Source organism: Doryrhamphus excisus, linkage group LG22 (genome assembly GCF_037039965.1).
Source record: "Doryrhamphus excisus strain RoL-2023G ecotype Guam linkage group LG22, RoL_Dexc_Guam_v1.1, whole genome shotgun sequence".
NCBI lineage: Eukaryota > Metazoa > Chordata > Actinopteri > Syngnathiformes > Syngnathidae > Doryrhamphus > Doryrhamphus excisus.
Genome location: NC_136378.1, coordinates 1961411 through 1979958, shown reverse-complemented (window position 1 = coordinate 1979958; position 18548 = coordinate 1961411). Strand labels below are relative to the sequence as shown.

The following is an 18548-nucleotide window of genomic DNA, read 5'->3' as shown; positions in this document are numbered from 1 at the left end:
TGCAGTGGGAGTGGAGGGAGGGGAGGGGTTTTGGTTTGCAGCATGCGGCAAAGTCCGAGCATGCGCATTTATGTTTGGGCTGCAGCCAAAGATATGACGTAAACATTGTATTGGGTGTGACTACTGTATTGGAGGAGGTAAAAAAAAATATATGTATATATTGTTTTCAATATATTATATATATTGTATATATATGTATATCGTATTGTTTTTGGTTTATTTATTACATTTTTTAGTCATTATTTTCCTCTGCAGTACAGACAACTGCGTTCTGCTCAGAACTGATAGAACTGCACATACCATCTTTCTCCACAAGAGGTCACTGTTCTACTCTGTGTAGTAGAAGCATGATAGGAGTGCACACTCACTGCTAACTACAATAGGCACGCCTACAAATACTTCATGTATGTATGATTTGCATAAACAAAGTCATAGTCAAAATAAAATGTTATTTTTTGTGACATTGTCGTATTAAGTTACCAATACTGTGAGTTTAATATTGTTACTAAGGGAGTGGAAAATAATGTTAGTGCATCGACTCATTCACTGGGTATGGATGCAATTTCCGGGTTCATCGCGATGCGTTTATGGGTATCAGTAAAATCCGATGCAAGCGCCGTTTTATTCATGTTCAACTTAACTCCATATGCTTTTTCCCCAGGTGCAATGAATGCACTATCATTATTTATCGCGTTTTGTATTGTATACGGACGGAAGCCGTGTGGCACATACAAACAACTACTAGTAAAAAAGCATGGAGGTTCCCACGCAAGCAGCAACAGGAAGTTTCAACCCCCTTGACAGCACAGCAAGGTGACATTAGAACAGCAGAGCATTTCTTCTTCCTGAATTGTGAAACAATTTTAAAAGGGTATAAGTTGTTTTACACTTTCTACCCCTCATTACTGTATTAGCTTAGCTGCTAGCTCATTCATATTAGCAGTATGTTCAGCAGACAGGAATATAAACAAACATTGATTGCACTGTTGAAGGTGTCACTTTAACTTTGTTGTTGCTGTACTGTATTTTTTTACAGCAGTAATTATTGTTGAATTGTTTTACTGGTTGCTGTTTTAAGGTGGTAAAAAGGATGATCAAGAATGGTACATAGTAAAAAAAAAAAAAAAGCACTTTAGTTGAATTTACTGCCAAGTGTTTGGAAGGAATAAAGTCAAATACTTTTTTGTAGGATCATACTGAATTCCATTTTTTTCCCTTTGCTTATTTGCATCATGTTGAATTGCATCATATAGCAAGAAATTGCAGCATATCATATTGGATTGCATTGATTTGAACTAAATGATTATTGCATCGTATCGCCAGAAAATTCCATGTATCGTGAAAGTATCGTATCGCTGGCAGTGCATCGAGATGTGTATCGAATCGTCTTCAGTGCTGAGATTAACACTCCTAATTGTGACTCTAGAAGTCAACTTTTTGTCTTTTTTTTTTGCCAAAATTTATATTAGAAACTGAATATTAGAAACTGCTTTTGATGTGGGTTTGATATATAATTTCTTCAAAAATTCCAAATTTAATTGAGTGTAATTTGGCTCAACAAAATATATTTCCTGTACTTACTTTTGCTGGGTTCATGCAATACATGTTTATGTATTGTATACACCATATAACTTACATATGCAATGTATACATTTGAATGTTTTCTGCCATATTCACTGTTAAATTCGTCAAATCTCTTTCACCCAATACTGCAAATTTATATAAGTTATAGTTTGGAAATTAAAATCTGTCCATTTCCATCACCATTTGTGGTTGTTGCAGTATCTCATTACGGACAGTAGGTGGCGCTGTTGGACTGTGTAATCGGAATGGGTGCACTAAAGCATCTTCCACCCACTTGCAGCCAAAGGAGGTCGACGAACGGACGTGAAAAGCTTCATTCTTCCACGGAAATGATGCAGCTCCTGGATTTGTATTTTTTATGCAACAGAAATCATTGAAATATTGAAATATCAGTGGATTTAATATCAGTGATTTGAAATCTCCCTGCTTAAAGATGGCAACATGCGGCACGAGAGGACAATGGCTGGAGATGTGGATTTCCTTTTGTCTCCCGCTGCTGATTGTTTTTCATGCTGAACCGATCTCCGCTCAAGTGAGATATTCCATTCAGGAGGAAGTCAAAGTGGGAAGTGCGGTTGCAAATGTGGCCAAGGACCTCGGACTGGATATCGGGAGGCTCCTGGAAAGAAATCTCCGTGTGGTGTCGGGAACAAAGCAGGATCAGTTCAAGGTAAATCCGAGGGATGGTGTTCTGTCTACCCAGCAGAGATTAGATCGAGAGGAGCTGTGCGGGAACACGGTGCCGTGCGTCACCAACCTCAAGGTGGTGGTGGAAAACCCTTTGGAGATGCATCAAGTCCTTGTAGAGGTACTCGATGTGAATGATAACACACCTCGATTTCTTGATGATAACTGCACTCTGGAGGTTCTGGAATCCGCCGTTGTCGGATCTAAATTCCAGGTGGAAGGTGCCCAAGATTTGGATGTCGGTTTGAATTCCATACAATCCTACAGACTCAACCATAACCAATTTTTTCACCTGGAAACTGAAGAGTTCGGTGAAGATGGGAAGGTCCCGTTTCTTGTTTTACAGCGGCCTTTAGATAGAGAAAACATCGCTCAACACCATTTAATATTAACAGCTGCAGATGGGGGCAAACCGCCCAAAACAGGCACTATCAATATTACTGTTATTATATCTGATATAAATGATAACCCACCAGTGTGTGGCAAGCTAAAGTATTCCATTACAGTGAAGGAAAACGCACCGGTCGGGACTTATCTACTGACAGTGAATGCATCAGACAGCGACGATGGACTGAACGGCGAGATTGAATATTCATTACGAAGCAAACTAAGAGGACTCCCTTCCGTGCCTTTTGATTTGAACAAAAAAACCGGCGAACTCCGAGTCAAAGTGGGTCTAGATTTTGAAGAAAGACGAGTCTACGAGATGAAAGTACTCGCTGCTGACAAAGGCGCCGTGTCGCTTTCCACTCAATGCAACGTAGTGGTCCATGTCGAGGACGTGAATGACAACAAACCAGAAATAGACATCACGTCGCTGTCTAGTCGCATCCCAGAGGACGCCCCTCCGGGTACAGTGGTGGCGCTAGTGGGGGTGAATGATCTGGACTCGGGGGTGAATGGACAGGTGGTCTGCAGTGTTCTGGACCACTTGCCATTTGACCTCAAGTCATCCCCTGATGGACAATCGTATTCTCTTGTCACAAAGGACTATTTAGACAAAGAGAAGATGCATGTGTATGATATTACAATAACTGCCAAGGATTTAGGGACACCCCCGTTGTCATCTAGCAAGGTGGTCCATGTAGATGTACTAGATGTTAACGACAATAGACCTTTATTCACTGAAAGCCCGTATACTTTTTATGTACTGGAAAACAACAAAGCAGGAGATTCTTTGTTTTCTGTAACCGCTACAGACTCTGATGGGGAGGAAAATGCAGCAGTAACCTTCTCACTCCAAAAAGGTCCATCTGTGACATCATTTTTAAATATAAATGAGGTCACCGGTGCTATTTCAGCACTAAAGAGTTTTGACTTTGAGACGCTGAAAAGCTTCCAGTTCCAAGTGGTGGCCACAGACGCTGGAAGTCCTCCACTGAGCAGCAACGTGACAGTGAAGGTGTTCATCCTGGATCAGAACGACAACGCTCCGGTCATCCTGTATCCAGTCAGCTCCAACGGTTCCTCGGAAGGCGTGGAGGAGATTCCCCGCAATATGAAAGCAGGAGACTTGGTGACTAAAGTCCGAGCCTATGACGCTGATATCGGATATAACGGCTGGTTACTGTTTTCACTGCAGCAAGTCACTGACCACAGTGTCTTTACTTTGGACCGCTATACGGGCCAGATCAGAACACTTCGCTCATTGACAGAGACAGACGAGGCTGAGCATCAACTGCTCATACTGGTCAAAGACAATGGCAACGTTTCACTCTCAGCAACAGCTACTGTGACTGTCAAACTTGTGGAGCACAAAGAGGCTTTTGCAGCTTCTGATGTCAAACGTGCAGCAGCAAAAGTGGACAAGGAGGAGGACGACAATGTGACTTTTTATCTCATCATCACTTTGGGCTCGGTCTCCCTCCTTTTTGTCATCAGCATCATCGTGCTGATCGCCATGCAGTGCTCCAAATCCACAGAGTACACTTCCAAATATCTCCAAGACACTAATTATGATGGGACACTGTGTCACAGCATCCAGTACAGATCAGGAGACAAACGCTACATGTTAGTTGGACCCAGAATGAGTATCGGTTCTACTGTGGTCCCGGGCAGCCACGCCAACACTCTGGTGCTCCCTGACAGGAGACTCGCTTCTTCTGGGGAGGTAAGACATTGTACTTTTTTTGTGATGCATGCATGTGTAAATTATTTAGCGACTCTATAGCTACATGATCAGAATGAGCATAAGTTCCGAGTACATACTTTTAGAAACTAAGATCTTAGGCTGGAAAATACCAGCCTATTGGTCATTCCTGTTAATGCTGGCAGCACCTGCCAAAAAACAAAGTCCTTCTCAAAAAAATGGATGTATTTTGTCTAAAAGTGTTTTTAATTGTTTTAATAATTGCACATATCTATGGTCCAAGCTAGTTTATGTTTCAGATGAAATCAATGTACCCTTGTGAGGATAAGCGGTAGAAAATGAATGAATGAATGAATGATATCAATGTACCATGCTGGCTTTTGTGCCTGTCAACTTCAATCGCTGTCCATGGTGCTGAAGAAGCAGATGTGCTGCTTTAGGCCCCTTAGAAGGCCCCAACATGATATTCCACAGCTGCCCTTCTCCTTGTAGCTCACTAGGTGTCAGTGTGGGCCTGGAGATGATCATGCTGAGGAGGTACGCTGGTCCGTCCCATCATCATTGATGGAATTATTTAGTCCGAGGGCGTGCAAATGGTGCGGATCAAGTAAGAATGAACAGTGGTGAAAATCTAAAGGTAGAAGTCTCTTTTTTAATGGTTCATATACGACTGATGGTGGAGAGGAAGTGTGACTACAATTGGATCGCTTCATACGCATGAAAGGAAGCCATTTTTGTTGTTTTTTTTCTTGTTCATGATGGCGCTGCGAGGACAAAGACACCGAGGGTGCTGCTGGTGGGTCGCTGTGATCGTCTTGCTTCTTGGGAGGAGGATTTGGGCTCAGCTTCGGTACTCAGTTCCGGAAGAAGTGCAGGTGGGGACCACGGTGGGAAATATCGCTAAGGATTTAGGACTGGAGATTCGAACATTGGCCGAGAGACGGTTCCGTATTGTTTCGGGTCCGAATCACGCGTTGTTTCATCTTAACCAGAACAACGGGGCTCTGTCTGTGACGAAAACAATCGACCGAGAGAAAATCTGTAACGGGGCTAAAGTGTGTTTAATCAATTTGAAAATAGTTGTTGAAAATCCGCTGGAGATCCACTACGTGGGCGTTGAGATCACGGACGTGAACGACCACCCACCGAGCTTCCCAGAAGGGGTGCAGAGCCTGGAAATATCAGAACATAATCCACAAGGTACTCGTTTTCAGATCCATTCTGCTAGAGATCCAGATGTTGGCTCAAATTCGGTGCGATTTTACAAACTGAGCTCAGTGGATCTTTTTGACATTGAAGTGAGGGACAGCGAAGAGGACAAGATACCTTTTTTAGTCTTGAAAAAATCTTTAGACCGGGAGCAGAAAGCAGAACACAATCTGGTCTTAACCGCTTTGGATGGAGGAAGTCCTGCTAAATCTGGGAGTCTTAATTTAAGCATCACTGTGTTGGACGCAAATGATAACAGACCTGTGTTCAGCAAAGATGTTTATAGCGTCACACTGGAAGAAAACGCTCCTATTGGGACACTCGTAGTGGGATTGAATGCCACAGATGTTGACGAGGGGTCAAACAGTTTAATAGAATACTCGTTAGGGAAAACCCAAAAAAAGAAAGTACATGAAACATTCGAATTAGACGGAATTACTGGTGAAATCAGGGTGAAAGGTGTGATTGACTTTGAGGACACTGAGATTTACAGATTAGACGTACAGGCGTCAGATAAAGGCCAGCCGCCTTGGACATCTGAAGGTAGAGTTGTGATAAAAGTCAAGGATGTGAACGACAACAAGCCAGAAATGGAAGTGACGTCATTACGGAATATTGTTCCTGAAAATGCTAAACCCGGCACTGTCATCTCTCTTATTAGCATCACGGATAGAGACTCCGGACTGAATGGTAAAGTCGTTTGTGAAATCGCCGGGAATATTCCGTTTGATTTAACGCCGTCCATAGAAGAGAATATGTACTCGCTTGTCACTAAGGCTGCTTTGGACAGAGAGAGCGTAACTAATTATGACATCACAATCACCGCCAGTGACTGTGGTGAGCCGTCACTCTCTACGGCCATCACAATAAACGTCCAAGTATCAGATCGGAATGATAACCAACCAACATTCATCCACAATCCGTATGAACTGTACTTAATAGAAAATAACACTCCAGGTGTGCCAATATTATCTGTTAGTGCGGCTGATACTGATCAGGATGAAAATGCAGCAGTTAGTTATCATATTGTGAGAGGGGATGGACAGCCAGGTGACATCACGTCGTTCCTCAACGTCAATCCAAAAACCGGACAAATATCAGCGCTAAAAAGTTTTGACTTTGAGACGCTAAAAAGCTTCCAGTTCCAAGTGGTGGCCACAGACGCTGGAAGTCCTCCACTGAGCAGCAACGTAACAGTGAAGGTGTTCATACTGGATCAGAACGACAACGCTCCGGTCATCCTGTATCCAGTCAGCTCCAACGGTTCCTCGGAAGGCGTGGAGGAGATTCCCCGCAATATGAAAGCAGGAGACTTGGTGACTAAAGTCCGAGCCTATGACGCTGATATCGGATATAACGGCTGGTTACTGTTTTCACTGCAGCAAGTCACTGACCACAGTGTCTTTACTTTGGACCGCTATACGGGCCAGATCAGAACACTTCGCTCATTGACAGAGACAGACGAGGCTGAGCATCAACTGCTCATACTGGTCAAAGACAATGGCAACGTTTCACTCTCAGCAACAGCTACTGTGACTGTCAAACTTGTGGAGCCCAAAGAGGCTTTTGCAGCTTCTGATGTCAAACGTGCAGCAGCAAAAGTGGACAAGGAGGAGGACGACAATGTGACTTTTTATCTCATCATCACTTTGGGCTCGGTCTCCCTCCTTTTTGTCATCAGCATCATCGTGCTGATCGCCATGCAGTGCTCCAAATCCACAGAGTACACTTCCAAATATCTCCAAGACACTAATTATGATGGGACACTGTGTCACAGCATCCAGTACAGATCAGGAGACAAACGCTACATGTTGGTTGGACCCAGAATGAGTATCGGTTCTACTGTGGTCCCGGGCAGCCATGCCAACACTCTGGTGCTCCCTGACAGGAGACTCGCTTCTTCTGGGGAGGTAAGACATCCATTGTTACATAGCGTTGTTCGCTCATATGATTTCAATGTTTGTAGTTTTATGTCTTTTAAACGGTTTTGTGTGTCTCTTGTGTCTGCGCTAAAATGTTCTGTTTTTAACAACTTAGTAGAAAATGCTGACTAGAAGTCATTGTCTTGCATAAATGCGCTTCTGTTCTTGGTTTTTAATTATCTTGAGAACATTTCAAGTTCAAACCTTCCTTAAGAAACACTTTGCTGCTCTGGTTTCCTGCCAGTTTCTGATAAGTATTGTAGTACTATCAAGTGGGGTTGAACATTGACCAATTGTGGTTAGCATGGCAGCACTGTCAGGAGATCCAAGAGGTCGGTATCTCTGTGGAGTTTGTATTTTCTCTCCGTGTCGGGGTTTTGTTGGGGATTTTGTTTAATTACATTAACTGGCTGACGGCTAGTTAATGTACTATAGCTACTCCACATGTCGTTGTCCATGGTACTGAATGATTTTGCACAACAATATGATGCACAATTGAAGCGATAGCTGAGGGCCCAGTGGGTGTTTTGTAAATATCAGAATGATTGTTAATTAATAAACAATTATTGATTGTGTTTTTCACACATAAGACTATATACATATATGTACATATATATCACACATATCTATATACATCACAATATGATTTTGGATTCATTTCTATGTTGTTATTTTTTCTCAGGGAAGTGCCCCAAAAAATTTAATTATGCTGAGGTGAATTTTGACTGAGTTTGTTATGGTTATACTTACAGTATTATATTAAAGTACCACCAAAGTGTAATATAAATTCTTCTATGTGTTGTATTACAAAAATGGTTTATGAATGGAGAGTAACTTTCCAACAGCTGACAAGCACTTTGGTGCAGCCCTAAAGTCCTGCTGTGATTCTCAAAGTCCATAACGCATCTTAACCACTAGGTGTCAGTGTGCTACTACTACAAGGCGCTAAGCAGTAGGTCGGTCCTTCTGCTTGCTCTCCATCCGTTTGTTCGAGTCCTCACAGAGAAGACGCTGCCTTCACCGGAGACGAGTATTGCTGGTTTGTTATTCCAGTATTTTCTTATGTGATGGGATACATATGAGTACAATATTTAGTATTTCTGGATGTTTCATTTACTCGGCCATTTTGGAATAAAGCACTGAAATCCAAACTGTATAAGGATGGAAGCAGGAGGACAAAGACGAGGACTGCGGGCTTGGTGGGTTGCCTCTTGTGTTTGCATCATGCTGGCTGGTTTGGAGCGGGTTGCGGCACAGATTAAATATTCCATTGCGGAGGAGGTCAAAGTGGGAACCGTGGTGGGGAATATTGCAAGGGATCTCGGACTGGACATCGCCTCTTTGGTGGAGAGACGTTTTCGCATCGTTTCAGGGCCAGATGGGGATCAGTTTGAGGTAAATGCCAGCAATGGCGTTCTGTGTGTGCGTAAAACTATGGACAGAGAAGATCTTTGTGAGGGCATGTCGCCTTGTTTGATTAATATGAAATTAATCGCTGAGAACCCCATGGAAATACACCATGTAGGTGTAGAAATCATTGATATTAATGATAATTCACCCACTTTTCAAGAGGGAGAAAAGATAATCGAAATATATGAGTCCACGCTGCCTGGAAAACGCTTCCAGTTACCAAGCGCACACGATCCAGACGTTTTAGCTAATACGGTACGTGTGTATAGATTAAATCAAAATGAATATTTCAATGCACAAATTAGAGACAGGGGAGATGATAAGGTGCCATTTTTGGTTTTACAAAAGCCTTTAGACAGAGAAAAACACACAGAGCACAAATTAGTTCTGAGTGCAATTGACGGTGGAAATCCACCAAAATCTGGAACTCTTAATGTCACAGTTATTGTGCTGGATTCTAACGATAATAACCCTACATTTACACAGGAAGTATATTCCGTAACAATATCTGAAAACGTGAAGCCTGGCACAAGCGTCATGAAAGTTGAAGCAACTGATCTTGACGAGGAATTAAATGGAGATATTGAATATTATTTCGGTGGAGAACTTGACTCTAAAATCTATGAAATGTTTGGTTTGGATAAAAACTCCGGTGTAATCCAAGTCAAAGGCCAACTTGACTATGAGAAGGTGGATGTTTACAAGTTAGACGTCCATGCCACAGACAAAGGACAGCCGCCAATGAGCACCGATTGCAGGGTCATTATTAAAATCATGGATGAAAATGACAACCAACCGGAAATTGATGTGACATCCCTGTCGAAAACCTTAGCAGAAGATTCCAAACCCGGCACTGTGATTTCTTTAATAAGCATCACAGACAAAGACGTGGGTTTGAACGGTAAAGTCATATGTAGTCTTTCACTAAATGTCCCGTTTGAATTAAAACCGTCATTTCAAGATAACATGTACTCGCTGGTTCTGAAAGATAGATTGGATCGAGAATTAGTTTCGTATTATGACATCACATTAACAGCTACAGATTGTGGCCAACCTCCTTTGTCCAACTTTAAAATTCTGCATGTGGACGTGTCAGACGTCAATGATAATGTTCCTACTTTTCTGCACAATCCAATTCAACTTTATTTGCTGGAAAATAACACGCCGGGAAATTCAATTTTCACTGTCACTGCCTTTGATAAGGACCTGAATGAAAATGCAGCTTTGACTTATCACATCGACAAAGGAGAAGGTCCGGTTAAAATGTCAACATTTTTAAACATAAATCCAGAAACCGGACAAATATCAGCACTGAAAAGTTTTGACTTTGAGACGCTGAAAAGCTTCCAGTTCCAAGTGGTGGCCACAGACGCTGGAAGTCCTCCACTGAGCAGCAACGTAACAGTGAAGGTGTTCATCCTGGATCAGAACGACAACGCTCCGGTCATCCTGTATCCAGTCAGCTCCAACGGTTCCTCGGAAGGCGTGGAGGAGATTCCCCGCAATATGAAAGCAGGAGACTTGGTGACTAAAGTCCGAGCCTATGACGCTGATATCGGATATAACGGCTGGTTACTGTTTTCACTGCAGCAAGTCACTGACCACAGTGTCTTTACTTTGGACCGCTATACGGGCCAGATCAGAACACTTCGCTCATTGACAGAGACAGACGAGGCTGAGCATCAACTGCTCATACTGGTCAAAGACAATGGCAACGTTTCACTCTCAGCAACAGCTACTGTGACTGTCAAACTTGTGGAGCCCAAAGAGGCTTTTGCAGCTTCTGATGTCAAACGTGCAGCAGCAAAAGTGGACAAGGAGGAGGACGACAATGTGACTTTTTATCTCATCATCACTTTGGGCTCGGTCTCCCTCCTTTTTGTCATCAGCATCATCGTGCTGATCGCCATGCAGTGCTCCAAATCCACAGAGTACACTTCCAAATATCTCCAAGACACTAATTATGATGGGACACTGTGTCACAGCATCCAATACAGATCAGGAGACAAACGCTACATGTTGGTTGGACCCAGAATGAGTATCGGTTCTACTGTGGTCCCGGGCAGCCACGCCAACACTCTGGTGCTCCCTGACAGGAGACTCGCTTCTTCTGGGGAGGTAAGACATCCATTTTTCTGCAATATAAGTTATGTGCATTTTAATTGTGTGGTCTAACATTGTCTGCTGCAAAGCCATGCTCTCCATGGTGCTGAATTCTGTTGGTTAGCTTGTCCTCATGTTTCTTTGCTGGTTGAAATGAATGTGAGCAATGTGAATGCTGTTTGATCAGAGTGATGATTTGGTCCAAAATGAGTAGTAGGCCATATTATATATGGTGTATATTTGTATATGGCTTAATGTCACTTTATTGTTGAATCCTATAGAAGCGTAATTTCTGATTATTTTTACCATATTCTGAATATCTTCCTCTGCAATGTCATTATTCGTTTGTCATATTTTAATTTGAGTTAATAATGTATATATATATATATATACTGCAATAGTAGAGGAGAAGCGTCAAACTTAACGGAATAATTATTTTGGCACTGAGAATATGATCATAATCAGCATATTTGATTCTGCAGACGTTGTTGTATCATAAAACATATTTCCCTGGCTTCCTATCTGTTGTTTTACAACAATATATGGCTTTAAATTCTGCCTCAGTGACAGTCAAACCATAACTTATCACGTGGTACATGACAGGTGCATTGTGGAACATGTAGTTTATTGTATAGTGGGCTATAAAACGACGTATAACTTATTGCATTTTTATGGAATCCTGTTTTAAGCTCACTAAATGATAAAGTGAGGTGAATATAAGTAATTTTACGCAGTTGGACACTTGAAAATATTTAGTTACCGAAGGATTTGTGTGTTTTTTTGTGCATTGCTGCGTAATTGTCAACACCTGCGAAGCAGCCAGACGGTCTGTGATCCTGTGGGTGTCAGTGTTACATTAGAAACCAGGAGGACACACCGTCCCTCCCCTTTAAATCTTTTGTTTGAGCCCCACACAAACACAGCCTGCATTCCAGCCATCAGGGTTACATTGTTGGACCACCAGGACGCACACATGGCTTGGATTTAAAGAATTATTGCAAGCGTTTAGTTTTGTTTCGGATCAGCAATGGCGCCCTGTGTTTTTCTTCATTTTGGTTTGCTTGTGCTGCTGCCAACACGGGCTTTTGCGGAAATTCGCTACTCGATCCCCGAGGAGGTAAAAGATGGAACTATTGTTGGGAATGTTGCAAAGGACCTCGGCCTTGACGTCACCTCTCTGGTCGATCGACGGTTCCGGGTGGTTTCCGAGTCCAAAGAGGCCTTTTTCGAGGTAAACCAGCACAACGGGGCGTTGCATGTGAACAAGAGAATAGACAGAGACGAGTCCTGTCATGGCAGCGGCGCCTGCTTAGTCGAGCTCAAAGTCATCGTGGAAAACCCTTTGGAGATCCATTACGTAGTCGTGGAGATCACGGACGTCAACGACCACTCTCCGGCGTTTACTGAACGCCAGCAAACGTTTGAAATAGCAGAGCACACCCTGCCGGGGAAGCGGTTCCAGCTGCATGCCGCACACGATCCCGACGCAGGGATCAACTCCATACGGGCCTACACTTTGACGTCAAATGAACATTTTGAAATAGATCTCCGCCAAAGCGACGAGGATAAGATTCCGTTTTTGGTGCTGAAGAAATCTTTGGACCGGGAACACAAAGACAAACACTGGCTGCTGGTCACGGCAGTGGATGGGGGTAAACCTCCACGGTCAGGCACTCTAAATGTGTCCATTATTGTCCTCGACAGCAATGATAATATACCCATGTTTAGTCAGGATACTTACCAAATTACAGTAGCTGAAAATATTAAAATTGGCACATCAATATTTAAAATGAACGCAACAGATCCAGATGAAGGCACTAATGGAGAAATAGAATATAGTCTTGCAAAGACTCTGAAGAAATATATGTATAGTGTTTTTGAATTAGATAAATCATCTGGAGTTATTAAAGTAAAAGGAATAATTGACTATGAAGAAAATGATGTTTATAAATTAGACATTGAAGCATCAGATAAAGGACTACCTCCTCTGACAGGTGAGTGTAGACTAATCATAAAAATAAAAGATATGAATGATAATCCACCAGAAATAGAAGTGACATCACTGTCCAATAAAGTACCCGAAGACTCAAAACCCGGTACTGTTATTTCCCTCATTAGTGTAAAGGATAAAGACTCCGGTGTCAATGGTAAAATAATCTCCACCATAATAAACGACGTCCCTTTTGAATTAAAGCCTTCCTACAAGGAAAACATATATTCCGTTATCACTAAAGAATATTTAGATAGAGAGGACGTGTCCCAATATGAAATCACCATAAAAGCTACAGACTGTGGTGAACCTCCTTTATCAACATTTAAAACCCTCCATGTTAAAATATCAGATGTTAATGATAACAGTCCGTACTTCCAACAGAACCCTTTGGAATTCTACCTGACTGAGAATAATGTGGCTGGGAATTCTGTTTTCTCTGTAAGCGCCACAGACAAAGACTTAAATGACAATGCTGGTATTACTTATCACATTGTTAGAGATGGCCGCCACAATGACATTATGTCTTTTCTAAATATTAATCCAGAAACCGGACAAATATCAGCGCTAAAGAGTTTTGACTTTGAGACACTAAAAAGCTTCCAGTTCCAAGTGGTGGCCACAGACGCTGGAAGTCCTCCACTGAGCAGCAACGTGACAGTGAAGGTGTTCATACTGGATCAGAACGACAACGCTCCGGTCATCCTGTATCCAGTCAGCTCCAACGGTTCCTCGGAAGGCGTGGAGGAGATTCCCCGCAATATGAAAGCAGGAGACTTGGTGACTAAAGTCCGAGCCTATGACGCTGATATCGGATATAACGGCTGGTTACTGTTTTCACTGCAGCAAGTCACTGACCACAGTGTCTTTACTTTGGACCGCTATACGGGCCAGATCAGAACACTTCGCTCATTGACAGAGACAGACGAGGCTGAGCATCAACTGCTCATACTGGTCAAAGACAATGGCAACGTTTCACTCTCAGCAACAGCTACTGTGACTGTCAAACTTGTGGAGCCCAAAGAGGCTTTTGCAGCTTCTGATGTCAAACGTGCAGCAGCAAAAGTGGACAAGGAGGAGGACGACAATGTGACTTTTTATCTCATCATCACTTTGGGCTCGGTCTCCCTCCTTTTTGTCATCAGCATCATCGTGCTGATCACCATGCAGTGCTCCAAATCCACAGAGTACACTTCCAAATATCTCCAAGACACTAATTATGATGGGACACTGTGTCACAGCATCCAGTACAGATCAGGAGACAAACGCTACATGTTGGTTGGACCCAGAATGAGTATCGGTTCTACTGTGGTCCCGGGCAGCCACGCCAACACTCTGGTGCTCCCTGACAGGAGACTCGCTTCTTCTGGGGAGGTAAGACATCCATTTTTCTGCAATATAAGTTATGTGCATTTTAATTGTGTGGTCTAACATTGTCTGCTGCAAAGCCATGCTCTCCATGGTGCTGAATTCTGTTGGTTAGCTTGTCCTCATGCTTCTTTGCTGGTTGAAATGAATGTGAGCAATGTGAATGCTGTTTGATCAGAGTGATGATTTGGTCCAAAATGAGTAGTAGGCCATATTATATATGGTGTATATTTGTATATGGCTTAATGTCACTTTATTGTTGAATCCTATAGAAGCGTAATTTCTGATTATTTTTACCATATTCTGAATATCTTCCTCTGCAATGTCATTATTCGTTTGTCATATTTTAATTTGAGTTAATAATGTGTATATATATATATATATACTGCAATAGTAGAGGAGAAGCGTCAAACTTAACGGAATAATTATTTTGGCACTGAGAATATGATCATAATCAGCATATTTGATTCTGCAGACGTTGTTGTATCATAATACATATTTCCCTGGCTTCCTATCTGTTGTTTTACAACAATATATGGCTTTAAATTCTGCCTCAGTGATAGTCAAACCATAACTTATCACGTGGTACATGACAGGTGCATTGTGGAACATGTAGTTTATTGTATAGTGGGCTATAAAACGACGTATAACTTATTGCATTTTTATGGAATCCTGTTTTAAGCTCAATAAATAATAAAGTGAGGTGAATATAAGGAATTTTACGCAGTTGGACACTTGAAAATATTTAGTTGCCGAAGAGTTTCTGTGTTTTTTTTTGTGCATTGCTGCGTAATTGTCAACACCTGCGAAGCAGCCAGACGGTCTGGGATCCTCTGGGTGTCAGTGTTACATTAGAAACCAGGAGGACACACCGTCCCTCCCCTTTAAATCTTTTGTTTGAGCCCCACACAAACACAGCCTGCATTCCAGGCATCAGGGTTACATTGTTGGACCACCAGGACGCACACATGGCTTGGATTTAAAGAATTATTGCAAGCGTTTAGTTTTGTTTCGGATCAGCAATGGCGGCCTGTGTTTTTCTTCATTTTGGTTTGCTTGTGCTGCTGCCAACACGGGCTTTTGCGGAAATTCGCTACTCGATCCCCGAGGAGGTAAAAGATGGAACTATTGTTGGGAATGTTGCAAAGGACCTCGGCCTTGACGTCACCTCTCTGGTCGATCGACGGTTCCGGGTGGTTTCCGAGTCCGAAGAGGCCTTTTTCGAGGTAAACCAGCACAACGGGGCGTTGCATGTGAACAAGAGAATAGACAGAGACGAGTCCTGTCATGGCAGCGGCGCCTGCTTAGTCGAGCTCAAAGTCATCGTGGAAAACCCTTTGGAGATCCATTACGTAGTCGTGGAGATCACGGACGTCAACGACCACTCTCCGGCGTTTACTGAACGCCAGCAAACGTTTGAAATAGCAGAGCACACCCTGCCGGGGAAGCGGTTCCAGCTGCATGCCGCACACGATCCCGACGCAGGGATCAACTCCATACGGGCCTACACTTTGACGTCGAATGAACATTTTGAAATAGATCTCCGCCAAAGCGACGAGGATAAGATTCCGTTTTTGGTGCTGAAGAAATCTTTGGACCGGGAACACAAAGACAAACACTGGCTGCTGGTCACGGCAGTGGATGGGGGTAAACCTCCACGGTCAGGCACTCTAAATGTGTCCATTGTTGTCATCGACATTAATGATAATATACCCATGTTTAGTCAGGATACCTACCAAATTACAGTAGCAGAAAATATTAAAATTGGCACATCAATATTTAAAATGAACGCAACAGATCCAGATGAAGGTACTAATGGAGAAATAGAATATACTCTTGCAAAGACACTGAAGAAAAATATGTATAGTGTTTTTGAATTAGATAAATCATCTGGAGTGATTAAAGTAAAAGGAATAATTGACTATGAAGAAAATGATATTTATAAACTAGAAATTGAGGCATCAGATAAAGGACTACCTCCTCTGACAGGTGAGTGTAGACTAATCATAAAAATAAAAGATATGAATGATAATCCACCAGAAATAGAAGTGACATCACTGTCCAATAAAGTACCTGAAGACTCAAAACCCGGTACTGTTATTTCCCTCATTAGTGTAAAGGATAAAGACTCCGGTGTCAATGGTAAAATAATCTCCACCATAATAAACAACGTCCCTTTTGAATTAAAGCCTTCCTACAAGGAAAACATATATTCCGTTATCACTAAAGAATATTTAGACAGAGAGGACGTGTCCCAATATGAAATCACCATAAAAGCTACAGACTGTGGTGAACCTCCTTTATCAACATTTAGAACCCTCCATGTTCAAATATCAGATGTTAATGATAACAGTCCATACTTCCAGCAGAACCCTTTGGAATTCTACCTGACTGAGAATAATGTGGCTGGGAATTCTATTTTCTCTGTAAGCGCCACAGACAAAGACTTAAATGACAATGCTGGTATTACTTATCACATTGTTAGAGATGGCCGCCACAATGACATCATGTCTTTTCTAAATATTAATTCAGAAACCGGACAAATATCAGCGCTAAAGAGTTTTGACTTTGAGACACTAAAAAGCTTCCAGTTCCAAGTGGTGGCCACAGACGCTGGAAGTCCTCCACTGAGCAGCAACGTAACAGTGAAGGTGTTCATCCTGGATCAGAACGACAACGCTCCGGTCATCCTGTATCCAGTCAGCTCCAACGGTTCCTCGGAAGGCGTGGAGGAGATTCCCCGCAATATGAAAGCAGGAGACTTGGTGACTAAAGTCCGAGCCTATGACGCTGATATCGGATATAACGGCTGGTTACTGTTTTCACTGCAGCAAGTCACTGACCACAGTGTCTTTACTTTGGACCGCTATACGGGCCAGATCAGAACACTTCGCTCATTGACAGAGACAGACGAGGCTGAGCATCAACTGCTCATACTGGTCAAAGACAATGGCAACGTTTCACTCTCAGCAACAGCTACTGTGACTGTCAAACTTGTGGAGCCCAAAGAGGCTTTTGCAGCTTCTGATGTCAAACGTGCAGCAGCAAAAGTGGACAAGGAGGAGGACGACAATGTGACTTTTTATCTCATCATCACTTTGGGCTCGGTCTCCCTCCTTTTTGTCATCAGCATCATCGTGCTGATCACCATGCAGTGCTCCAAATCCACAGAGTACACTTCCAAATATCTCCAAGACACTAATTATGATGGGACACTGTGTCACAGCATCCAGTACAGATCAGGAGACAAACGCTACATGTTGGTTGGACCCAGAATGAGTATCGGTTCTACTGTGGTCCCGGGCAGCCACGCCAACACTCTGGTGCTCCCTGACAGGAGACTCGCTTCTTCTGGGGAGGTAAGACATCCATTTTTCTGCAATATAAGTTATGTGCATTTTAATTGTGTGGTCTAACATTGTCTGCTGCAAAGCCATGCTCTCCATGGTGCTGAATTCTGTTGGTTAGCTTGTCCTCATGCTTCTTTGCTGGTTGAAATGAATGTGAGCAATGTGAATGCTGTTTGATCAGAGTGATGATTTGGTCCAAAATGAGTAGTAGGCCATATTATATATGGTGTATATTTGTTGGTTGGACCCAGAATGAGTATCGGTTCTACTGTGGTCCCGGGCAGCCATGCCAACACTCTGGTGCTCCCTGACAGGAGACTCGCTTCTTCTGGGGAGGTAAGAAACATTTCTGTTGTGGTTTGCTTAACAAAAATATCATGTGTTGTGCTATGGAAGGACATTGATCATCAATACACATATACAGACATACAACATAATAAATAGGCCTACAGTCTGTATTGATGCTAGTTGTGATGCTGCTGTGTTAGTCAGGACACATTCAAAAAAGGCATTTGGAATCTTGATATGTTTTCTGATTGAGAGGTTGATGAATGCATTTATGCTTTTTGTGAGCTTCATAGCCAAAGGTTGTGTGTTCCAACACTGTGGAATGAGTATCTTACTGGTACAGGTCATCATGTTGAAGTTGTGGTGCACTGGAATCTACACAGCATTCCCATTTTTCACCAGTTTTGTGTATTGTATTCCATTGAGGAGGCATAGTGTGTGGTGCTGTCCATGGTTCTGACAATGTGTCAGTACTCAATGCGTCTATTTGGAACGTCTCACTTTTGAATGTGATATTTTACAAAATTGTTGGTGTATAGTATATGCTC

At 42.6% G+C, this 18548-nt stretch overlaps 1 protein-coding gene and 4 pseudogenes across 1 annotated transcript; all 5 read left to right on the top strand.

Annotated features, from left to right (window-relative positions):
- Positions 1–1878: 1878 nt before the first annotated feature.
- LOC131110652 (protocadherin beta-14-like) lies at positions 1879–4925 on the top strand. The gene is made up of 2 exons (XM_058063938.2): positions 1879–4391; positions 4801–4925. Exons 1-2 carry the CDS (start codon positions 2018–2020, stop codon positions 4923–4925), a joined length of 2499 nt encoding a protein of 832 aa, XP_057919921.2. The 5' UTR covers positions 1879–2017.
- Positions 4919–7623, top strand: LOC131110342 (protocadherin alpha-3 pseudogene; annotated as a pseudogene).
- Positions 7624–8593: 970 nt separating this feature from the next.
- Positions 8594–11077, top strand: LOC131110351 (protocadherin alpha-8 pseudogene; annotated as a pseudogene).
- Positions 11078–11838: 761 nt separating this feature from the next.
- LOC131110356 (protocadherin alpha-8 pseudogene) lies at positions 11839–14575 on the top strand (annotated as a pseudogene).
- A 529-nt stretch (positions 14576–15104) lies between these two features.
- LOC144894615 (protocadherin alpha-8 pseudogene) lies at positions 15105–17860 on the top strand (annotated as a pseudogene).
- The last annotated feature ends 688 nt before the right edge of the window (positions 17861–18548 follow it).